The sequence below is a fragment of the Mus musculus genome, chromosome 1, assembly GCF_000001635.26.
Source record: "Mus musculus strain C57BL/6J chromosome 1, GRCm38.p6 C57BL/6J".
Taxonomy (NCBI): Eukaryota; Metazoa; Chordata; class Mammalia; order Rodentia; family Muridae; genus Mus; species Mus musculus.
In genome coordinates this window covers 120,226,098-120,251,021 of record NC_000067.6, presented here as the reverse complement: position 1 = coordinate 120,251,021, position 24,924 = coordinate 120,226,098, and the positions used below count along the sequence as shown (strand labels likewise).

At 49.6% G+C, this 24,924-nt stretch overlaps 1 protein-coding gene across 5 annotated transcripts in view; it reads left to right on the top strand.

Moving 5' to 3' along the window:
- Steap3 (STEAP family member 3) overlaps nt 1-24,608 on the top strand; it is a 44,668-nt gene extending 20,060 nt beyond the window's left edge. For all 5 annotated transcript variants that reach the window (XM_006529845.3, NM_001085409.2, NM_001379354.1 and 2 more), the window contains 4 exons: nt 6,755-7,254; nt 9,063-9,590; nt 16,616-16,780; nt 23,094-24,608. In XM_006529845.3, coding sequence (XP_006529908.1) covers nt 6,755-7,254; nt 9,063-9,590; nt 16,616-16,780; nt 23,094-23,375 — 1,475 coding nt within the window. In that variant the 3' untranslated portion in view covers nt 23,376-24,608. The remainder of the gene's footprint in view (nt 1-6,754; nt 7,255-9,062; nt 9,591-16,615; nt 16,781-23,093) is intronic.
- The last annotated feature ends 316 nt before the right edge of the window (nt 24,609-24,924 follow it).

Genomic DNA, 24,924 nt, shown 5'->3' with positions numbered 1-24,924 from the left:
GAGCACATATTTAGAAAATGTGCTCTATTGATTCGGAAATCTATTTGTGCTTTACAAGACACAAAATGGAGGGTTTTGTTGTTGTTTGTTTTTTAAACCCTAGACAAAAGGAGTGGAATGGAGAGAGTAAACTTAAGAATCCTAAAGACTGGATGTTGTAGTGCATATCTTTATGACCAGCCAGGACCATACAGGGAAACCCTGTCTTGGGGAGGGTGGGGCACAGAGCTGAGCCTTTACTGTGAAGTGTCATGGTCCCCGTGTAGGGAAGAGGCTGGGTTTAGACGAAGTGAACTTGCAGGAGTCAGTTCTCTCCTTCTTCCACTGGGTCCTAGGAATAGACCTCAGGTTGTCAAACTTGGTGGCATGTGCCTTTACCCACTCACTTGTATGTGCCTATATGCACAGGGGCGCAGCAAGGAAACTGCCCCAGTAGCTGCTCCAGTAGGGGAAGGGCTTTCTTTTTAATTTTATCTTATTTATGTATGTATTTTTTTTTACTTATTCATCTTACATCCCTCACTGCCCCCCCCCCCAGCTACCCTCTCCTACAATCCTTTCCCCATTCCTTCTCCCCTTCCCCTGTGAGGGGGTGTCCCCACCCACCCACCCCCTGCCCAGCACATCAAGTCTCTTTGAGGCTAGGCACTTCTTTTCCCACTGACAGCCCAACTAGAAGAACACATCCCACAGACAGGCAACAGCTTTTGGGAAAGTCCCTGCTCCAGTTGTTTAGGACCCACATGAAGATCAGGCTGCACATCTGCTACATATGTATGGGGAGGCCTAGGTCCAGCCCGTGTATGTACTTTGGTTGGTGGTTCAGACTCTCAGAACCCCAAAGGTCCAGGTTAGTTGACTCTGTAGAGTTCCTATCCCTTTGGCGCCCTCAACCTTTCTTCCTATTCTTCTATAAGAGTCCCCAAGCTCCATCCACTGTTTGACTGTGGGTGTCTGCATCTGTCTGAGTCAGCTGCTGGGCGGAGCCTCTCAGAGGACAACATGCTCTTATCTACAATCATAAAGAATATCATTAATTGTGTCAGACAAGTGGTGCTTGCCCTCAGGATGAGTCTCAAGTTGGGCTGGTTATTTATTGGTTGGTCGTTCCTTCAGTCTCTGCCCTATCCCCTGTGTCTGAATTTCTTGTAGACGGGATAAGTTTTGGGTTGAAAGTTTTGTGGGTGGGTTGGTGTCTCTATTGCTCTATTGGGACTCCTGTCTGACTACAGGAGGCGGCCTCTTCAGGTTCCATATCCTCAGTATGAGTCACAGCTAAGGTTACCCCCATTGATTCTTGGACACCTCCCTTATCCCAGGTCTCTATTTCATCCTGGAGATGACCCCCCCCCACTTCCTCATCCCAGTTCAGGTTTCCATTCATTTTCATGACCATCTCTACTGTGCTTCCCCACACCTGATCCTGAGCCACCCATCCCCCTCCCAATCCCCACCCTCTCAGCTCCCTCCCTCCATCTGCCTCCTATGACTATATTATTCCCCCTTCTAAGTGAGACTGAATCTTTCTAGCTTGGCCCTTCCTTCCTTCTCATTTAGCTCCGTTGGGTTTGTAGGGAAAGGTTTTGTAGTCAATAAGAGAGATAATATGCAGAGGCACCTGGAAAAGTCCAGAGCAGGGGCAGAAAGAAGCAGATTGGCTGTGGCCAGGGCTGTCCATGAAAGAGCACAGGGCGGAAAAACCATTTGAGTTATAAGAAGGATGAGCAGCCTGGGGAGGGAAGCCCATGAGCTGGAGCGGGGCCCACAGTTTAGGGTAGTGGAGGAGGTGAGAAAGGCCAGGAGGCTAGTGTGGGAGCTTGGGAATATATAGTAGGTACTTGTGGGTAGGGACTGGGGGAACCTAGAGAGCAATGTGGGTTTTGATATACAGGCACAGGTATATGTCAATGGAGAGCCACATGCTCCTGCCAGAGGCAAGGAGAAATATCTCCTGTTAGGGGAACATGGACCTGTTTCACAAGTTCTTGTGGAATGCTGACTTTTATCTCTCTGCCAGAAATCCTTCTATAGTCCATCTTGGGTCATTTCTAGACATAGAGACTACTTGAGATCTAAGACCACTCAGTCATCTCATCAGGTCCCCGTATCTGTCTCACTGGCCTGGGACTTACTGATGTGGCTATGTTAGATGCCCAGGGAGCCCCAGTGATCCTCCTCCCCGGCTGTGGGGTTACAAGATGAGCACCACCATGGCTGGCTTTTCTACATGGGTCTTGTATATCAGACTTAGAGCCTCATGCTTGCAAGGTACTGTCAACTGAGCATTCCCCTTCAGCCCCTTTAATCCACCTCTTAAATGTCCCTCCTCTTTGTGCCCCTTAGTGGGGCTAGATTTCAGTGTGAGTTTCAGAGGGGACAAACAAGATTCACAGCAGTGGGAGGAATGAGATGCACAACCTCCTGGAAGATTTGCAGCTGTGCCCTATCCAGCTGCATGTCCTTATTTAAACCCCAGACCTTCCAGTGAATAGCAGAGTGGTCCCTCCCACCTGGAGCACAACTGTCCTAACACCAGGCCACTCTGGGAGTGGGGAGGGGGTGCCCCCAGAGACTCCCACACAGATCTCTCCACACAGCCCTGGAATGATGGACTCATCAGAGGCGAAACAAGCCCCAGGGCCCTCCAGGACCAGGGATGTTGAGAGCCAAGGGCGTTGTTGAGTCCAGGGACCAGACGGTGGCTCCTCTCCAACAGCTAACAGTGGCTGTTGCATAAGCTTGGCTTCTCTGCAGGTCACGGGGCTTGGAGGGCTCCACTAGGTAGAAGACGAAGAAACAGCCTTGGGGTGCAGAGTCAAGTGAGTCACAGAATCCAGGCTCAACCCCAAAGCATGCTTGCTCTTCAGTTACAGAAATAATAGCCTTTAGAAGCCCAGTTTCTTTAAAAACAAAAACAAAACTTGTATGTGTAATGCCTGGGATTAAACCCAGAGTCGTTAGATATGCTGAACAAGCATATAAAAACAAACTTACTTTATTTTTATTTCTAACTAAGTGTCTGTGTGTGGGTGCATGCACATGAGTGTAGCGCCCGTGAGGTCAGAGGTATCAGATGCTCTTTGAGTTGAACTTACAGGCTGTGGGCCACACATTGTGGGTGCTAGGAACCAAACTTGTAACTCTTCAAACGCAGTGCATGCTTTAAAACGCTGAGCCACCGCTCGAGCATATATTTTGCATGCGCCCAATTTACATATGTTTATTTTTTTTGCATATCTTCAACTGTGCGGCTGTCACCACAGTCAATTTTGTAATATTTGTGTCACTGCAAAAAGAAACCTGGTGCTGGTGAGCTCACTCTCCACTTTCCCTGAAGCCCCCCCTCCTCCGCCTGCCACCACTAATCCGATTTCTATCTGCAGATCTGCTTACTCGTGGTGTCTTCACACTGATGGAGTCATAGGATGCATGGCCCTTCCCACTGCCTGACTCCTAAGCATCTGCTTTCATTTGTTTGTTTGACCCAGGCCTTAGCAAGTAGCCCAGGCTGGCTTTGAACTCAAAGTTCTTCCCCTTAAGCCTTTCAGATGCTTGGCCTGTAGGCATGTGCTACTCCAGCTGGCAAGCATACTATGGCAAGGGTCACCATGCAGGAGCAGGAATTAGTGCATAGTTCCTCTTTACAGTTGAGCAGTGCTCTACTCCTGGGATGGCCTCTGTTCATTTAACAGTCAGCTCATAGGCATGAGTTATGCCTGCTTTTCGCTATTACGAGTACTGCTAATATGTGTTTCGCATGGATGTGTTTTCATTGATCTCAGAAGCAGAATGGCTGGAGCAGTGGGAAACTCTCTGCCTAACTTTAGGAGGACCCATCAGACACACCTCCTTCCAGAGTGGCCATACCGCTTTCCACTTCTGCTCAGTGCGTGAACTTCTGGTTTCTGGGCTGACAAGATCAAGGTCATCTCTTGTTCTTGTGGGTCAGCGTTTTACGCATGTGTTGTGGACATGGGGGACTTGTGAGCAGCAGGTTAGCAGGACCTGGGTCTAGGCAGGGACTGTCTGTCAGAAGCAAATAGCTAACACAGTCCTAACCATGAGAGAGGAATCCGAGGATAGATAGACATTCTATCAAACATGGGGTGCTGGGGATGTTGTTGTGGATGTCTGATACAGTGCTTGCCCAACATGAGTGGGAGATCCTGGGTCCAATCTCCATCACTGCATAAACCAGGTATGATGGCCACATCTCTAATCCCAGCACTCAGCAAGTAGAGGCAGGAGGGTTAGGGGTTAAAGGTCATCCTTAGCTACAAACTGAGTTCAAGGACAGCCTGTGCTACGTAAGACCTCTTTTTGAAATTAAAACAAAACAGAATGGGGGAGATGGCTCAGCAGATAGAGAGCTTATAGTGCCAGCATAGAGAACTGGGTTTAGATTCCCAGAACCTATATTAAAGCCAGCGGCTGGGGTGTGTGTGTAATCCCAGTGTTCCTGCAGCTAGATGAGTGGCCCAGATGAGAGCGTGGAGAGCACCTAGCCTGCTGTGCACACTAAACAACTGCTGTGCACAGGAACACCTCAAAAGAGGTGGTAGGTGAGGACCAACATCAAGGTTGTTCTCTGACCTATGGCGATGTGCACACCCTCTCAGCCCACCCACGCTATAACACCGCCCTACGACATCTCCCTCCCCCCACATAAAGGTTAAGAAAAGTAAGTGGGCAGAGGGTGCAGCTTGGTAATAGAATGAATTCGAGCCTTAGTATGTGCAAAGCTCTGGGCTTCATCCTCAGAGTGTGGACACACACCCAAAGATCACATAGGGGCATCCCTGGAAGCTGGGGGTAATCGTGGGTTCCGGGTGTTTTTTCTCATGTATTGTATTTTGGAAGGATAACTGCACTCTGAGGATTCCTGCAGGCCATCCCTGGCTGCTTAGAATCTGAAGGATTGTCAAAACCCATGAGAAAAGGCTGGGGCCATTGTCTGCATGACTATCCTCATTCCTGCATACCCAGGAGCTGGCAGGAGCTGGCGGGTTGGCGGTACATCAGAGCCAGAATTGCAGCCCATGTTTTTGGCTCTGCTGGGAAGTATGAGGGGACAAGCAGCCTGGGTAGAGGCCCAGAGGGGACAGGATCACCCCAGGCACAGTGCTGTTTTGTCTGTAGCTTGGCAGGGAGGTGAGTAGTGCAGGCTACAGACCTAGGCCCAACAGCTGCAATCAGATATTCTCTCCCTCCGTGCCTTCAGTCTATAAATAGATCCCACATCAGAGGCACAGCTAGAGGCCAGACTCAACCTCTTACGTCCACCAAACACACAGGCAGTGGCAACTTCTCAGCCTCCCCATGGCCTTCAGACCAGTGGCAGGCCTTGTCCTTGGGTGTGGCCATACCCACAAAGGATGCAGGAAATCCGCAAAGAAGCGATGTTTGAAACATAGTAGAGAAGCTGTCCCCTGATATCCACACATGTCAAGACTCATATACACAAATGTACACACACACACACACACACACACACACACACACACACACACACACAGACTGACAAACACCTACACCTATGCTAAATGATCTGTTTTAATGCCAAGGCAAAGGTTTCTCAAGCTTTCTTTGCCAATGTTTATATGCTAATTTTGTAAGGTTTTGCACAAAGCCTTCCCCAGCCTTATTGTCTGCCTTATTCTCCTGCCTCAGCAACTTGAGAGTAGAAGCTTCTATCCACCCATGAGTGTAGATGTGCCCAGCCCTCCTTCTGGTCTACTTATTGCTACAGCCTTGTAAGGAAAGCACTGTGTGTGTGTGTGTGTGTGTGTGTATGTGTGTGTGTGTGTGTGTGTGTGTGCATGCGCGCGCGCGCACGAGTGCCAGCACAATGTCTCGTGTCTTTTTCAGCCACTTTCCACCTTATTTCTTGAGACAGGGTCTCTCACTGGGACCTGAAACCAGTTCAGCAAGGCTGGCAGGGCTGTGGTTGCCTGGGGATCTGCCTGACTGCACACACAAGCACACGAGACCTTGCCTGGCTTTTGTACATGGATTCTGGAGGTCCCACCTCAGATCCTCATGCGTCCATGTCAAGCACTGTCTCCACTGAGCCACCTCCCATCCCAGCTCGTTGCGTTTACTGTTCTCTCCGTAGAAAACAAGTATAGTCTGTGCTGGCAGCCGGCAGGGCGGATGTGCATTGTGCTGGAATTCCTGCTTCTCAGCTGCTGAGAGGCTTCACCCAGATTCCTTTCTCCTGTCCCATGTCCTCTTAAGTTATCTTGACTCACCCGCCCAATGTGTCTGTGTGCGGTATGTGTGCACGAGTATGTGTATGCCTGCTCTTCTCCACCTTATTCAATGAGGCAGGGTCTCAAGGTGAACCCAAAGATCACCAATACGACTAGTCTAACTAATCACCTTGCTCCAGGGATCCTCTCCCTCTAATTTCTGAGCTCCACACCCATCCAGCATTTATGTGGGTGCTGGGAATCCACACTCTGGTCCTGTGCTCATGGCTTTACCTCCAGAGCCATCTTCCAGTCTTTATTTTCCATGTCTTTCCAGTCTTCCTCATTGGGTAGGAGTTCCCCCACACTGTGCATACGTGCCCTCATCTGGGTAGGGCTGCTCTTGATCCTCTAGTCCCTGTGTTTGCAAGAGGAACACTCATTGCTGTGTGCTGGATGAAGGCCTAACCAGCCTTTTTGACACAAATTGGGAGGTAGAGAACCAGATACCCTGGGAGCCCTCCAGTGACCTCCAGTGACCCAGTCTTTGCATTCTCTTACAGGCACTGCTATGTCGGGGGAGATGGACAAGCCGCTGATCAGCCGCCGCCTAGTGGACAGTGATGGCAGTCTGGCTGAGGTCCCCAAGGAGGCCCCCAAAGTGGGCATCCTGGGCAGTGGGGATTTTGCCCGTTCCCTGGCCACACGCCTGGTGGGCTCTGGCTTCAGTGTGGTGGTGGGGAGCCGTAACCCCAAACGCACGGCTGGCCTCTTCCCCTCCTTAGCTCAAGTGACTTTCCAGGAGGAAGCCGTGAGCTCTCCAGAGGTCATCTTTGTGGCCGTGTTCCGGGAGCACTATTCCTCACTGTGCAGTCTCGCTGACCAGTTGGCTGGCAAGATCCTCGTGGATGTAAGCAACCCCACGGAGAAGGAGCATCTTCAGCACCGCCAGTCTAACGCTGAGTACCTGGCCTCACTCTTTCCTGCGTGCACTGTGGTGAAGGCCTTCAACGTCATCTCTGCATGGGCCCTACAGGCTGGCCCAAGGGATGGGAACAGGCAGGTAGGTGCTAAGGAATGGCTGCCAGCATCCTGCATGCCACTATAAAAATCTCATCTTACACAGCAGGGAGTTGGAGCTTGGAAACATTCATGATCTTAACCCAGAGTTGGTGAGTTGGAATTTGAACCCTACTTATATAGACATGGGATCCATGTTCTTTTTGAGACGGGAACTGAGTTTCCTCAGAGTAAGAAGGAAAAGATGACAGCCGCTGACTTGGGAGTCAAAAAGGAGCTATTTTGAGTCTGGAGAGATGGCACAGTGGGCAAAATATGTGCTATGCCACTATTAGAACCCAAGTTTAGCTCCCTAGTATCTGCATGAAAACTGGATGTGGTGGCTGTAATTCCAGCGCGTGGGGAGGTGGGGGTGGAGGGCGCAGAGACAGGGGCCCCTGGGGCTTGGTAGCCAACCAGTCTAATGAAGAAGGCAAGCTTCAGGTTCAATGGGATAGAGTGAAAGAGGATAGAATAAGACATTATTCTCATTTCCTTTCTGTTGCTGTGATAAAATACTCTGTCTGAAAGCAACTTAGCAGGCAAAGGGCTTCTTTCAGCTTACAGGTCACAGTCCACCATTGTAGTAAATCAGGGTAAGAACCCAGGCCTGTCTGCTATCCCATGCAGCATCACCTCTGTGCAGGGAACTCACTCACAGCCAGGGAAGTACAGCAGAAACCACAGAGGAATGCTGCTTGCTGGCTCATTCAGGCTCTTGGTTAACTTGCTTTCTCACAAAGCTCAGGACCACATGCCTAGGAAAGGTGCCGCCCACAGTGGGCTAGGCCCTCCTGCATCAATTAACAAGGCACACACACACACATGCCCACAGGCCAATCTGATCTGGGCAGTTCCTTAATTGAGGCTCTTCTCAGGTGACTTAATGACCATGTTGAGAGCTAAAGCTGAGTAGGACAGAGGGCTTGGAGCAGACAGAGCAAGATGACTTGCTGGAGACATCTAAGGCCCTCAGCTGGCCTCAGACTCGGGCTCAGGAAGCAGAGAGGACACCTCAGACTGATTTGACAACCTGCAAAGGAACCAAATTTTAAAACAACAACAACACTCCCCCTCCCTCAAACAAACAAACAAATAAGAACAAGGCTCTGAGACCCCAGTCTGTTCATCTGAAAGATGGGTATCATAATACTGACCTGCAGGCTTTGCAGGCAACTGAGATCACTAAACAGACAGACTAACTGCCCAGTTACTATTTGAGACTAGATGGACCTCAGCTATGTCAACAGGGCCCTCGGGGTTCTTGGGGACCTGAAGACACTAATGTGTCTTCCACTGGAGTTCAAAGGGCACAGTGAACTTACAGGCTGAGACTGCAGGCAGTGCTGGGGACTGAGGTCTCTGTGGAACCAAGGGATAGCCTCATAGAGAACACTCTGCATTAAAGGGTGCATCTGCAATTGATGCTACAATTCAGGGGCCACATGTAAGATGCAGTCACTCAGCACTTCGCTCTCAGAAGCAGCTGTTCCAGAGGTGACAGGGCCTGCCTGCCTGACCATCTAGCATGACAGCATTGCCATCGAGCCGGCAGGACACCCACAGGGAGAGCTTTGTCTATTTCAGTGGTGGCTCTCTCGGGGATGCCATGGGGCCTCTGGGAACATCCTTGGGTCCAGCATCAGAGCCATCTTGCAATTCCACTTGTACCATCAGTTGGCCACTCATGGAACTGGTACTTGTCCCTCTGTGCCTCAATTTCTTCACTTCACTGAGGAGTGAGACCCTGGTGGTCACCATGGCCTTGGCCACACCTAAGACTCTGAACACCTGTCCCCTTCTTTCCTACAGGTGCTCATCTGCAGTGATCAGCCAGAAGCCAAGCGCACCATCTCAGAGATGGCACGCGCCATGGGTTTCACACCCCTGGACATGGGATCCCTGGCCTCAGCGAGGGAGGTAGAAGCCATACCCCTGCGCCTCCTTCCATCCTGGAAGGTGCCCACCCTCCTGGCACTGGGGCTCTTTGTGTGCTTCTACACCTACAACTTCATCCGAGACGTTCTACAGCCATACATTCGGAAAGATGAGAACAAGTTCTACAAGATGCCCTTGTCTGTGGTCAACACCACACTACCCTGTGTGGCTTATGTGCTGCTGTCCCTAGTGTACCTGCCCGGTGTGCTGGCAGCTGCGCTTCAGCTGCGGAGGGGGACCAAGTACCAGCGCTTCCCAGACTGGCTGGACCACTGGCTGCAGCATCGCAAGCAGATCGGGCTGCTCAGCTTCTTCTTCGCGATGCTGCACGCTCTCTACAGCTTCTGCCTGCCGCTGCGCCGCTCCCACCGCTACGACCTGGTCAATCTGGCTGTGAAGCAGGTACAACCCACCACTATCCCTGGGAGCTGGCTGGGTCCAGTGTGGCTATCCTTTCTCATATTTAAACAAGGCGAGGCCAAGGAAGAGCAGACACTTAGAAGTTCTTGAGCACTGAGGAGGAAGACATAGACGGGAGAGAAGTGCCAGTGTGTGTGTGTGTGTGTGTGTGTGTGTGTGTGTGTGTGTGTGTGTGTTGCTGCCTATAAGTGTGGGTACATACCTGCTATGGAGCACCTGTGGAGGTTAGAGTTGGTCCTTGCCTTGTTTGAGGCAGGGTCTACTCTCGTTGGCCTCTGTGTATCCTACTCTTGCTGTCCCCCAAGCTTCTGGACACTCACCCAAAGACTGGGCTGCCACCTGCTGAGAGGGAACAAGGGCAAGGAACTGGGTTTGGTTCCTGAGGTTTTGTTGGCTTGCTTGTCTTCTGTGCATGTGTATAGGTCAGAAGACACCATCAGTTGCCATCTCTCAGGTGCTGTCTATTTCTCATTTGAGACAGTGTCTCTCCTCAACCTAGAATGTCACCACACAGTCTAGATGAGGTGGCCAGCAAGCTCTAGGCATCTGTCTGTCTCCATCTCCCATTTTCGCACCTCTGGGATTAAACCTGTGTGTGTGCACACACATGAGTGTGCACGTGTATGTGGGGGAGGGGCTGGGGGGGTGAGCGCTCATGTGTCTCTGTGCACATGTGTGTGACCTCACGCTTTTGTGGCAAACACTTTATCCACTGACCCATCTCACCAACCTTATTTATTTATGGATTTATGGAATAAATAAGCTTAGCTTACTTATTCATGTATTCTGGGGTTCAAACTCAGATCATCATGTTTGCAAGGCAAGCACTTTACCCTCTGAGATAGCACCTAAGCGCTCATCCTTAACTGAGCTGTGGTCTTATTGACTCATTTAAGAAAGCCATATGGCACCACACAGCCCAGTGGGTTCCTGGACAGTGGAGACCTTTGAGCCAAGAGAGTAGTAGTAAGGGTGGCACCAGCAGGTAGTGAGGCACACAGAAGCAGTCTGACATCTCTCCTGGTTTCCAAGCCGGTTCTCCACTCTTAGCTCCAAGCTCAGGACTATGCATGTCTCTGCTTTTCTTATTCTGTGTCAGGCTTGGGCCCCAGGTTGCTGGCTGCATCCTGCCCGTGTAGGACATCAGTCTCCCAGTGGATTCAACCCAGGGCTAACAAAGCACGTGTCACCCACCCTCATTCTAGCACCAGTAGCTGCTCAGGGTGCAGGGACCCCATGAGGCAAGGCTCTTCCCTGACATGCTCACCAAGGGACGCAGAGGTCACGCTGCTGTTGGACCACTGGCCTCCACCCCTTGCCCACTTCAGGCTCCTACTTCCCTGCCGTGACTTCTTCGAGGCCTCCATTTTCCCACCCACAGGCACCTGGCACAACCTCTGCGGCTCAGGCTTTGCTTGGAGGAGCAAGGTCCTGGCTGGAGCTGAGAAAGGAAAAAATAATAGTCACGAGTTCTTCCAAAAGAGCTCTCTGTGCTCCCGGCACGCCAAAAGAGCTGTACGAAGCCATGGTGGATTCCTCTGTCCCCTCCCCTGTTCATTCCCTAAGGCAAGGGCTGTACTATACTGATCTTTACAGAATGAGAAAAACCAAGGCACTGAGAGGTTATGTAAGTACACTGAAAACACACAGCAGTGTTGGGAACTAGAACTGGCCATTCTATACTAGAGCCATGCTGGTGCCCATATTACTTTCTGCAGAAAAACAAGCCAAATTAACAGCTGAGTAAATGATCTTAGAATTTGATTCATTCATTCATTCATTCATTCACTCTCCAGGCACTTGCTCTATAAGGTCCTGTTGCCACAGGTATGAGTAAGGAAGGCTTCATCAGGAATGCAGTGGCACAGAGGCCTGAAGGCCAGAGTTCCAGGCTCATCCTTCATCACTGATTAGAACCTAGACTGGGCTGGGAGGGTGTGTGTCACTCAGCCAGGAGAGTGCTTGCATGCATGGGAAGCCCTGCTTTGAGTCCCAGCACCACATAAACTGAAGGTGGCGGTGAACGCTTGTAAAAGCAGCACTCGGGAGGTGGAGGCAGGAGGATCAGAAGTCGAAGGCTATCCTTGGCTACTTACTGAGTTGGAGGCCAGCCTGAGCTACATGCAACCGTGTCTCAAATACAAAATCATGAAATAGTTTAACTAATCAATACAAATAGAGCAATCAGCGCAAGTGTCAAGCTCTCTTATCTTGGGGTCCCGATATGTAAGTCTTCATCTTTCTTAGTGTTAATGGTTTTGTTGCTGTGTACTGTTGCTGCTGCTGCTGTTGCTACTGCTGTTGTTGCTGCTGCTGTAGTGTTGTTTGTTGTTTTATCATACTAGGGATAAAAACTCAGGGTCGTGCCGGGCGTGGTGGTGCACGCCTTTAATCCCAGCACTCGGGAGGCAGAGGCAGGTGGATTTCTGAGTTCGAGGCCAGCCTGGTCTACAAAGTGAGTTCCAGGACAGCCAGGGCTACACAGAGAAACCCTGTCTCGAAAAAAAAAAAAAAACCATCACCAACAACAACAACAACAAAAAAACTCAGGGTCTCCCATAAGCTAAACAAGTACTCTACCACTGAGTTACATCCCCAACCTCTTCTCACTTTGTTTTGGTATTTGTTTTGGTATTCTTTTTTAACTATTGACACAGGGTCTCACTAAGTTGCTTGGGGTATCCTTGAGCTCACTCTGAAGCCCAGAAGTTGAAATCCTACAACCTCAGCTTCTTAAGGTAGTTGAGCTTACAGACCTCCACCATCAAGTCCAGGTTGATATTTTCTTCTAAAAGAGGGGGAGCTCTCCGGGTGTGGGGACCCTGTACTACTGAATGGGCTTCAGACAGAGTGTCCTGCTCTGCAGATGGTGGGTGCAGGGGCTGGAGCCCTGGGTGTTCAGCCCTCTCTGCTGTGTCAGCAGGTGTTCAGGTAGAGCTGAGGGAGAAAAGGCCCACCCATCCCCAGTGCACAAAGGAAACCACTGCCCCCCAGCCCCAACTGCCTAATTTCCTTTCTTTATGTGTGCGTGCATGTTCATCTGTGTGCAGGTTCACATGCATGTGTATACACATAACTGTGTGTGCCTCTGCATGTGCAGGCAGAGAACAGCCTAGCTTGTTCTCTTAGTGAAGAGACACTATGACCAAGGTAACTTTTATAAAGGACAACATTTAATTGGGGCTGGCTTACAGTTTCAGAGGTTCAGTTCATTATCATCATGGTGAGAAGCATGGCAGCAGGAAGGCAGCATGGTGCTGGAGGAGGTGCTGAGAGTTCTACATCTTGATATGAAGGCAGGCAGGAGAAGACTGTCTTCGCAGGAGGCAGAGCTTGAGCATTAGGGACCTTCAAAGCCCATCCCCATAGAGAAGAACTTCCTCTAACAAGGCCACACCTACTCCATCAAGGCCACACCTCCTAATAGTGCCACTTCCTATGGGCCAAGCATATTCAAACTACCACATTTGTCAACCCTTAAGCACTCTCCACCTTGGTTTTTGTTCTTGCTGTTTAGGGGACTTTTTGTTTGTTTTGTTTTTTGAGACAAGGTCTCTCACTTGTCTGGAACTTGCTAAGTGGGTTAAGCTGTCTGGCCAGGGAGACTTAGGGTTCCACTTGTCTCTGATTTACCTGTGCTGAGGTTACAAGCATGTGTCATGTCCAGATTTTTTTTACATAGGTTCAAGTGATCCAACTGAGGTCTTTGTGCCATTAACTGAGTCCCCACCCCTCCCTCTTAATTTATGCCATCCTCTAAATTCTCTGCAGGCCAGACCCTCCTAGATGTTATATTAACGCTGTGTTGCCTTCATGCCAATGTCATGGCCTGGATGGCACTAGTGAATTGGTCTCACCCTTACAGGACATGGTCTTTCCCTTAATGGGGCTTCAGCTGTTTTGTCAAATTCTCAAAGGAAGAGCCAGGCTGATGGAACATGTCTGAGGTGACTCTCATAGCAAAGACTGGGGTTTCACATGCCAATGCCTGGCAGGGATGTACTAATTCAACCTAGATATGTTTAGGCAGGTGGTCCACCTTTGGGTCCCTGGATGTTATATCCAGTCCCCGAAGCTTTATCTACAGGAAGCAGTCACCCTTGTCTACTATTGGCCACCTAGGACAGTGCCTCCCTGTGGCCATTGCTCACACTGGCTGCTGCAGGGCCTTATGGGAATAGTGAACACATTAACATTAACATGGGCACAGAAAACCCTCCAAGATTTCCTTGAATCCCAAGACAGTGCAGACTGGAAGGCCAAGGCCTTCAAGATCATGTTAATGACAGCATCATTACTATCTCTAACTGCCATTGGCATGACTTTCTGACTTGCCTGTGTGCTTCATAGAGATGCATTTCCAGACTAGGCAGAAGTCAAGGGAGAATGCAACATTTGACCCACAGGCAGCTTTCCCTGTCTTCCTTATTCCAAAGCTAGCCAGTGTGGTACCACCAGATAATACTTAGCTGACTGTGGGCCTGGGGAGTCATTCAACCAAGGGCTTGCCTTGCAAGCATGAGAATCTGAGCAAGCACAAGAAGCCATATAAAAAAGCAGAGAGTGATGGCATCTGCCAGCCCTCCCAGGGCTGGGGACGCAGCAGAGACAGCCAGATCTCTGTGCTCTCTGACCAGCAGCGTGGCCCACTTGCCAAGTTCCACAGTCAGTAACACGCAGCCCCCCAGGCGTGTTCCCTGCTCATCACTGCAGGGCAGGGGGTGAGGCCACCAGTTTTGCAAGCCAGTGTTGAGTACACTGCAGCTATACAAAGCCGGACTTGTGATATTAACCACCCGAGCTCAGTGAGCGGATGAGTAATGAGTGAACAGCAGACCACGTGGAGATGACTCGCTTAGCCACCACCAGCAGCCATGAGTCAGTCTTGTTTGGGGGCTGCTACAGCAAGGACCTGTGCACTCTGTAAGGTCTGGTCAGTCTCTCCCCGCGAGCAAATGCTGCTCCGGCAGATTTTACCACATCGCGATTACCAGAAAAATCCCTTGTCAAGTAAAGAAACTCAGGTCCGGAGACGGTGTTTCAAAGTCCCACATGTCTGGCAGCCAGGAAAGAAGCAGGTCTCCCAGCTCCTGGCCCTCTCGTGGCTTTCAGATACCGATATGAAGAAGCCTACCCTAAAATAATACAGAGTGGGGAGTGGGGGGAGGAAAGGAATTGGTGGTGCCGCTGCTCAGTTGGTCAGCGCTTGCTTAGTGTGTTCAAAGCCCGGGGTTCCCTCCAGGACTGCATACAACCTGGCAATGTGGTGCAAGTTTGAGATCGTGGCACTTAACTTGGAAATGGGAGGTAGGAGGATCCGAGTTCAAGGTCATTCATCCTTGGCTACATTGTGAGTTGGAGGTCAGCCTGAGCTACATGAGACCCTGTCTCAAAAAAAAAAACCCAAGAAGCCAGGCCATCAGTTTACACTCTACAGGCAGAGTGGCATTTTCTTGGTTTCTTTAGTTCCTTTGCTTTGTAGCCATTTTTGCTTAGCCCCTGGATTCATTTTTAATATTTTATGCCAGTAACAGGCTTATGTGAGTTTTGGGTTTTTTTTTTTTTCTCCTGCTGAAGTAGTCACATGCACACACACACACCTGACTCACTGACTCACCCTGTTAGGAGAGGCAGAGAGCAGCCTGCTTAGTCCTCTGTTCTCAGGAGAGGCTTTATTGCTTTTTTGATGGTAGATTAAAGCAAGAGTATTCAGGGCTGAGATGGGGCAGGACAACAGTCCTAATGGAAGGACCTTGATCTAAGTTCTCCCCCATGCCGGCGCTGGGTCAGGGAATACCAGTGGCGAGGGGGGAGACCTCGGGGTTGGCAGAGCATCCCTGATGGACCTATGTCCCTGCAGCTCAGTGGGAGACATCACTTATGACAGAACATGTCCTCATTCTTTGCAGCTCCGGGCTTAGCACACAGTAGGGTCTTCCTAGTGCTTGCTGAACTAACCAGGGAAGGGATGTCAGCCCGTTACCTGGCAACAGTTGAGCTAGCTCTATGTGCCTCAGAAAAGAGGACACATGGGAAGGAGGTCTGAGGGGTTTGAGTTTGGAGAGGGGAGGGGATGTTGTCGAGTGTCACTGTGTGCCCTGAGTGCAAGCCAGTAATGAAGCAGGTTGAAGCAAGCTAGGAGGGGAGGCAGCTGGCAGAGCTGTGGGAACACAGAGAGGGGTTGCAGCCTGAAACCGTTCCTTTCCACTGTTCTGCACCATTCTGAAACAATGTGGGACAGCCAGGCTTACGGAACATATATTTCTTTGGTTGGTGGGGTTGAGATATGAGTCAGAGTCTCAGTGTGTAGCCCAGGCTAGGTTTGAACCGGTGATCCTCCTGACTCAGTTTCCCAAGTGCTGGGATTCTAGGCACATACCACCAGGCCGGGCTGAGGGTCTGTATATCCTGTCAATCTCGCTGATCTCTTACCCTCTAGCTGAGGTAACCCCTGTGCTTGGCCAGCAGCCAGAAAGGGAGCCATGACTTAAGAAAGCAACTCTAATTAATTAATTAGAGATGGGGGTCTCTCTGTCCTGGCTGTCTTGAAACTCACTCTGTAGACCAGACCGGCCTTGAATTCACAAAGATCCACCTGCCTCTGCCTTCCAAATGCTAGGATTAAAGGCCTGCACTGCCACCACCCAGGTAATAGATTTATTTTTATTTACGTGTGTATGTCCATGTATGAGTATGTGCACATGAGTACAAGAGCTCTTGAAGGCCAAAAGAGGGGGGTCAGAGCCCCTGGAGTGGGAGTTATAGGTGGTAGCAAACTGCCTGACTTGGGTGCTAAGAACCAAACCTGGCTCTTCTGCAAGAGCAGCAAGTGCTTGTAACTGCTGAGCCATCTCTGCAGCCATAGTTAATGGCTTTCAGTGTCTGACACATGTTAGCCATCTGGCAGAGCATGAACATAACCGTGGCTCTCTTGTCCTTCGGTGCTTAGTCAATGTGTTCTAGGGTGCCAGCCTCGGCTACAGCGGTCATGGTTTTTCTCTTGTCAGGTCCTGGCCAACAAGAGCCGCCTCTGGGCTGAGGAAGAAGTCTGGAGGATGGAGATATACCTGTCCCTGGGTGTGCTGGCCCTGGGCATGTTGTCGCTGCTGGCTGTCACCTCGCTCCCGTCCATTGCTAATTCCCTCAACTGGAAGGAGTTCAGCTTCGTGCAGGTAACGCAGATTCCCCTTGAGAGCCATCTGCAGCTTGGCTCCTGGACATAGGCAGGCCACCAGGTCGGGTGCTGAGAACTCCCCACCTTACAGGGTCTCCCTAGTCATAGGCAGGGCACTGGGTCAGGTGCTGAGCACTCTTCACTTTGCAGGCTCTCCCAGCCTCCTGATCCTGCTTCAACTTGCTCAGGACAAGTTCATCTTTCTGACCCTGGGAAGTCTGTCACATAGAGGTTCTGACAAGAATGGAGGACAGAGCATGGAACCAGGGCTGAACTTACTCAGGGGACATGCTGCTTCCATACAGTCATTGCAGAATCCTGGTGTACGTGGGAAGCAGTGAGCTGTGACTTAGCTTGGTAACTCTGCCAGCACACACCCTCAACTCAACGTGTACCCCGTCCCTATGTGGGGCAGGTGGTAACTAAGTGTGAGGCTTGCTGGGTGATGGGATCAAGCAGTGTTTCCTAAATGGCGCTGTTTCTTGGGCAGATCCAGAGAAAAAAGAATGAGGACCAGGGTGGCACTTACAGGTAGAGTACTTGCCAAGCATGTGCAAGGCTCATGCTTCAATCTCTGCAATAGATAGATAGATAGATAGATAGATAGATAGATAGATAGACAGACAGACTAAATAGGTGATAGACTAGATAGGTAAATATGTAAATAGATAGGATGGATGGATGGATAGATAGATAGATAGATAGATAGATAGATAGATAGATAGATAGATAGATAGATAGATAGATAGATAATAGATAAATAGGTGATAGATAGATAATAGATAGGTGAAAGATAGATAATAGATAAATAGGTGATAGATAGATAATAGATAGGTGAAAGATAGATAATAGATAAATAGGTGATAGATAGATAGATAGATAGATAGATAGATAGATAATAGGTAATAGATAGATAGATAGATAGATAGATAATAGATAAATAGGTGATAGATAGATAGATAGATAGATAGATAGATAGATAGATAGATAATGAGTGGGTCCATGTTGGTACAGATGTATGAATGAATAGCAGACATATAGATGAATGAGTGCATGTATGAATTGATGGTGATAGGTAAACAGACAGATGGACAGACAGACAAATGATAGTCCTCCAATAGATTATGGATTTACTTGCCCTAAGAGAGTCATGGAATACATTGACACAGTGGAGACTCTAGTGTAGTTTATACACACAGACTTCTGATAGCCAGGTATCTATGAACACTGTCATGTTGATTCTGTCTCTCAGCTGACAGCTGCCAACACTCAGGGAGCCAATGCTGCTGGGAAAGGGTCTCCTTTGCATTCCTCGAGGCAGTGGCCACTCTGAGCACGCACCGCACACCAGGCGGCACTCTAGGCCCAGGATGCAGTTGGGATCAAGGTGACAGAGCTTGTAAGAGGCACACCACCCACCTGGGGACTTGTCTCAAATTCCCTGGGCACCTCCCGCTATTTTTTATGAAGCCCAGGAGGGTCAGAACCTGCAGATCAACTCATCCCTCCGGGGGATGGAGGCTGGCTCATCCTGGCTCCTGCCAGTTGTATCAGGGCAGAGCACAGCCTCATACCCATCCCCACTGTCAACCAAAACCTGTCGTAGCTTCTCTGTTCATCAAAAACTCAAAGGGACAGTGACAGAATACTGCTCTTATGTAATCCAAATTAATTCTTTGTGACTAGGGACCCTTAGTGTACCTTAGAACCAAACAGTTGTGGTTGGTTTTTAAAGCATGGCTGTGAATTTCAAGGGCTCTGCTTCTCCCAGAAGGCCCCTGGAGGAGGGCTCAGGGCTGACGCACGCTGGCCTAAGAGGGTGGGGAGGAAAGGACTTTTCTTGATCTGGGACTAATCCCTGTTTGTCTCATACCCAAATCTTGGATTTTTCTCTTCCCGCCTCAAGTATCCCGGGTATGTGGTTTGGTCACAATTAAAACAGGCTGTGGGTCGCTTCCCTTTCCAGAAAGTTCTTTCCTTAAGCAGCTGTAGATTACATGCTCCAGCTCTGGCTGCTGCAGGAAGCCTTTGGATTTGATTTTGTTAGCAGAAGCCGGCTAGGGCTCCAGAAGTCACGCTTTGCTTTACATATTGAAGAGAGTGAAGCGAGGGTTTCGTTTGTGGGTGTCTGACGCCTGTGCTCTAGCCTCAGATACCTCAGCCCCCTCTCCTGAGGGCCCTAGTATGGAGGAGGGTCTGCCAGGGCGCCCTGAGGCCAGTTCCAGCACCACCTGCTCTGTGCATGTGGGCAGACCATGCCCATGCCCCTGCCCCCAACCCTCAATTTACACTCCTGAAAAATGAAATTAATGTTGTAAGAGAAATGTTTGTGAGGCAGGTGAGAGGAGAAGGGAAAGCACCTTGCTCCTCTTCTTGGGGTGTCTGGCCACGCCCCTACTATCTCTGAAAAGCATCGGCCATCGGTTTCTTCTGGGGACAGGGTCTCACTGCACTCTTGGGCTCCAAGATCCTTTTCTCTTGGACTACAGGTGCATGCTACAGACCTGACTCCCAACTGCTACTGTCTCTGTCTCTCACTGTGTTATGCCTGGCTGTCCACTGGGCATGTGAAATACGTCATAAACTTTATTGTCAGCCACCATCTGGGGAAGGCTCTAAAGCCACAAAGAACTTCGGGAGAGATACAGATATCAGGCTTCCTGCTCAGATAAAATGCTCAGGGACAGCCTGGAAGTCTAGGTGACCCGTAAGCGTGCATGCTGCCCTCCAGTGGCAGGAACACAGGATCAGCTCCAAAGCACCCATTGGCCTCCCTGGTTCACCAGATAAACTTTATCTCCATGTTCTGGAGCTTCTGTCTCATCGCTTGTCCCTGTCCCCACCCAGGACTATGAGTGGACACACGTAAAAGGCAGGCTTTCTGTACCCAATAACAGATGGGAGGTTTTCAAGGGAAGAGCTGGCCTTCTTGACTCCTGTCAAGTTCACGTGCAGTGAGGAGCTATCGGATTTAGAAACCTATTGGTGTTCCAAAGACCCTGGGCCAATCCCTGGGCCGGGAATGCTTTGTTTAGCTGATCTGAGAGCCACTGAAATATTGATCCCATTAAAAGATCCCATATGCCTGCATTTAACCTTCTGTTTCCAAAGTGATTCAGGTGTTGTTTTGTTATGTTTAGTTTAGTTTGGTTTGGTCCGATTTGGTTTGGTCTTATTTTGTTTGTTTCATTTTGGTTTGGTTTGGTTTGGTTTGGTTTGGTTTGGTTTGGTTTGGTTTGGTTTGGTTTGGTTTCAGTTCAGTTTGGGGGACAGAGTCTCATTTAGTCCAGGCTAGCCTCAAACTTGAGCTATGTAGTAAAGAAAACCATTGAATGAGTGCCTGACCCTTCTGCCTCAGCTCCCAAGTGCTGGGATTAGGCATGGGCCATCACATGCATTTCTGTGGTACTGCGATGACATCGGGCCTTTGCGCATGTTAGGCAAGTGTCTGATAGCTGATTTAGACCCGCAACTCCTCCCTTTGCTTGTTTCTTTTTCGAGACAGGATCCCATGAATCCCAGGCTAGCCTTAAACTGGCTATCTATATAGCTGAGGATGGCCTTGAACTTCTGGTCCTCCTGCTTCTGTCACCCAAATGATAAGATTACAGGTGTGCACCACCATGCCCTGTTTATGAGGCACTGGGGATAGATCCCAGGAACTTGTACATGCCAGGCAAGCAGTCTGCTCCTGAGTTATATGCCCAGCCCTCCAGAGCGCTTTTCAAAGTTTTTGGTTTGTGTTTCTTTTTGTTGGGGGTGGGGTGGGGTGGTGTTTGTTTTTATCTAGCATCAGCTGTATTGGACTCTCCCTATCAGTTAAATTCTATATCACTGTAAAGTGTCCAGGAGGACGTAATACAACTGAGCAGAAACCAGGGTGTAGCCCTGAAACCCCAAGTTCTGTCCCTGAGTTATAGGCGATTCCTCTGACCTTGCTTGATGCAGCCACCGCCTGAAATAATGACAAGGACCAGCCTGACCCTGACTTGGTGAGCGATGGCCAAAGCCCCTTCATGCTGTAGTAATTGAGTGCCAGCAGGACCCACGGCTAACAAGCTTCTGTGTAATAAAAATGGCCCTAGCTTGGTGTGCGTGTCTGGGGCTGGGGTTATTAATGGCTTCTTGACAAGACTTTTCCTTCTAATTTCCTTTGGTCCTCTAGAAATTTTAAAAACTGTTCCCAAGGACAGAGAGAATTTTAAAGAAAACAAATTCTCTGAAAACATCCAGGCTTCCCAGCAGGGTTGGAAAATCAAAAAGCTTTCTGGCTGTCGGCCCTGGCTAGAAACTACTGGCCCAAAGTTAGGATTCCTGCCACGTGTATCATGGAACTAACTCAGAAAACAAAAGGAGTGATATAGGAGATGCTAGATGTAGCTGCTGGACCCTGGGCAGGTCTCCATGCTGGGCCAGCATGCTTGTCCCTCAGTGCTTAAGACACTGACCCACGTGGGTCAAACACAGGGTGTATCCCTGGGAGAGATACCCGACCTCCTGTGAGGCCACATCCTAGGCCTGAGTGAGTTCTTATTGCTGCTTCATCGGACCATGCAGGAGACACTGCCCCTGCGTGCAGCCAGTGGTTCAGGATCTGAAGAGGGGCTGGAGCTGGGCCCTCACCCTGGGGCCCTGCGTGGGCTCCTCAACCTCCAGCTAGAAGGGTGTGGGTGCGAGGGTTTCCAAAATTAGTGGCTTAGTCCTGGTGACACATTTGTATCATCTGCTGAACTCTGAAAAAAAAAACAACAGATGACTGCGCTCCACCCTAAACCAGTTGAATCTGAATTTCTGAGGGTGGGGCTGACTCCTGTTTCCACTAAGCTTCCCAGGTGACATTAATGTGCAGCATCGGTTCGAAACCAGCCTCTGATTGACTGATTTTTCAGAAATAAAATCAGATGGAGAGAGGCAGGGGGTCTTATTGTATTTGGGTTTTTTTAGGGGGGGGCTTTTCTAGACATGGTTTCTCTGACTTGGAACTCGAAATGTAGACCAGGCTGGCCACCTGAGTTCTAGGATTAAAGGCATATGCCTGGCTGCATTTGGGAATTTTATTTGAACTTTTAAAAATGTAGTGGGAGGAGATCTAGGAAGATGGTTAAAATGCTTGCTACACACATACCTTGAGGATTAGAGTTTTGGTTTCCACAACCCACATAATGCTGAGTAGACAGGGGGGCCACATATCTGCAATTCCAACTTCAGGAGGTGGGGGTGGGAACCCTAAGCAAGCTGGCTACTGAGACTAGGCTCGTCAGCAAGCTCTGGTTTGACTGAGGGACCCCCGCCTCAATACATAAGGTGGAAGAGTGAGCAAGGATGATTCCTGACATCAGCCTCAGCCTGCACATGCACACATACCCACACACACACACACACACACACACACACACACACACACACTAAGGCAGTGCCCATGAAGACAGTGGGCAGCCCTTGGAAAATGCTTGTTGTAATGTTAGCCTGGAACATCACAAGGAGTGACCTTCTGAATGATGTTCTCCCTCTATCTGGAGCTCACCACCATTCTTAACTACTTTGTGTTTCTCCTTAAGACAATTGATAATGAATTTCCTTTATAATCCAGCTAAGTATTATCTGTAAAATTTTGGTGGATATGCCAGCAGATCTTGTTTCTATTCTAATATATGTGAAAATATACATGAAATCAGTAGAGTGTTTTGTTCTTAAGCTCTTTCAGTATAATCCCACTTAAAAGTTTTCTGGGAGTCATCAGAATTCCAAACAGTGTTGTTGGAAGAAAAGAAAAAGCAAAAGAGAGGACAGAAAGCACGGTCGTCAGTCAGTCAGATCTGCTGGGGTCAGTCTTTATATGCCTTTAGCCTGGTGTGTTTTCAGCCAGGGATGCAGGCCCAGATAGTTTAGGAAGCAATCATAGCATCATAGAGAAGAAGAGCAGAGGGCTCTGGGGCTATGGCTCAGGAGTAGAGCTAGCCTTATGTGCATGAAGCCCTGGATTCTCTTCCCAACAGAGCACTTGTGAGACAGAGGTAGAAAGATGAGGAGGTCAAGGTCATCCTTAGCTACATACTGAGTTTGAGGGTAGACTAGAAGAGGAGACGCCCTGTCAAGAAGTAGGGGAGGGGATGGTGGCCAGGGCCAGCAAGATGATTCAGTGGTCAAGGCAGTTGCTGCCAACCCTGACAACCTGAAGTTCATTCCTGGGACTTACATGGGAAAATGAGAAGATCGACTCCTCCAAGTTGGCACAGGGAGCTGGGATTTGACCCAGAGATGCCCTGGGCTCAGGGGCCGTCCTCTCATTCCTGCCTTCTCTCTTTCCACAGTCCACACTGGGCTTCGTGGCCCTGATACTCAGCACAATGCACACACTCACCTACGGCTGGACCCGTGCCTTTGAGGAAAACCACTACAAGTTCTACCTGCCGCCCACATTCACACTCACGCTGCTCCTGCCCTGTGTGATCATCCTGGCCAAGGGCCTCTTCCTCCTGCCCTGCCTCAACCGCAGACTCACCAAGATACGCAGGGGCTGGGAGAAAGATGGGGCTGTCAAGTTCATGCTGCCCGGCGACCACACACAGGGGGAGAAAACAAGCCACGTGTGAGGCCCTGGAAGTGGAGATGGCTTGTGGGGGCCCTGAGCTGGGTTCGGGTCTCTTTTCTGGATGCTGCACAGCGAGGTGATGATATATGCGTGGGTGGCTGAGATCCTAATTCCTGGGATGCAGGTGTAAACTGACATACTCAGAATGACACCCCATACATGTGATATGTACTTACATATATTTCACATATAATAAGATTTGCTATTATTCTTACTTAGCTAAAAAAAAAAAGTGGGTCCCTATATTTCAGCGTAAGCATTTCAAAGCAAATGCCACACATTGAACAGCAGATCCCACCCTTGTGGTATCTACAGAGGCAGACAGACACTCTGGTATAGGAGAAACTGTCTTTCGTTGGATTCTCTCCTTTAATCTCTATGCTCCTTATTAGCTGAATCCTAAAGTTGGTGCAAAGCTGGGGCAAGAAATGCCTCTGGTGCCGCCTACCCCCATCCCAGGGCTAAGAAAGAAGCCTCGAGTGAACAGGGAACCAGGTCTGGACTCTGCTGCTTCCCTGGGCGTGCGTGGGGAGGCTCAGCAAGACCCCCTGGGATCTATGCAGGAGCTTTTTCAGGTCCGTCCTTTCTTCAGGGAAGGGTCTGAAGCTGCCCCATCTGATCCTAGCTGAGCTGAGAAGATTCTTCCCCACCCCCTGAAAGTCCAGAGTCACCACCGGAGCCTGCAAATTGATCCTTCTGCGAAGGTGTGAAGTCACCGCCTCTCCAGAGCCATTAATGAACCTGGTCTTCGGGAGGAGGATAATTGTTTCCTCTCCATTAAGTTGCTGGTGACCCCCCCTTTAAATCACTGTGCCTTCTCGCCTTTTCCATCATTAATTTGGACATCTCCGTGGAGTGGACACTTGTCTGGGCAGTCCGGGGTGGGGGGGAGCATTAGAGATTGCAGAGAATAACCATCGAATCCTCTTCTTGGGGCAACCCTCCCCTTGGATGTGCCCCAGGCCTGCCTTCATTAAATTGGTCCCTGAGGAGAATAATAGGGACCCTTTTCATTTACCCTGTCGCCTGTAGGCAGAAAACCTACCTTCTGAGCACCCAGAAAACACAGTGGCCCCATGCTCTTCTTCAGGGGGTTCCACAGCCCCCTTCCCCGTGTTTTTGCCTCCCTCCCTCCTTCCTCCCCTCCCTCCCTCCCTCACTGTTACGTTCAACCACAAAAGTCTTCAAATATTGTTTTTTTGAATTCTTAAAGAGACCTCATTTTATTACAATAGTTAAAATTGTCCTTTGTTTATTATTCTTATTAAGCTTTCCTGGGCCTGGTTTATTAATTAGACTTAATCACAGGCGTGTATAGGAGAAATGTAACATATGCTTGTGTGTGTGTGTGTGTGTGTGTGCTCGCACACGTGCGCACACTCCCACATGTGTTTTGATTATCTACAGTCTCAGGAATCCTGAGACTGCTTTATAATTCAAAACAACTGGGAGTGGCTTTTCTGCCAAAGCTACAAGTGTCAAGCTTTACTGCCCCAAACACAGAGGGCCAGACCATTGTCAGGGCATGGCGCATCTATCCTCCCAGCCCT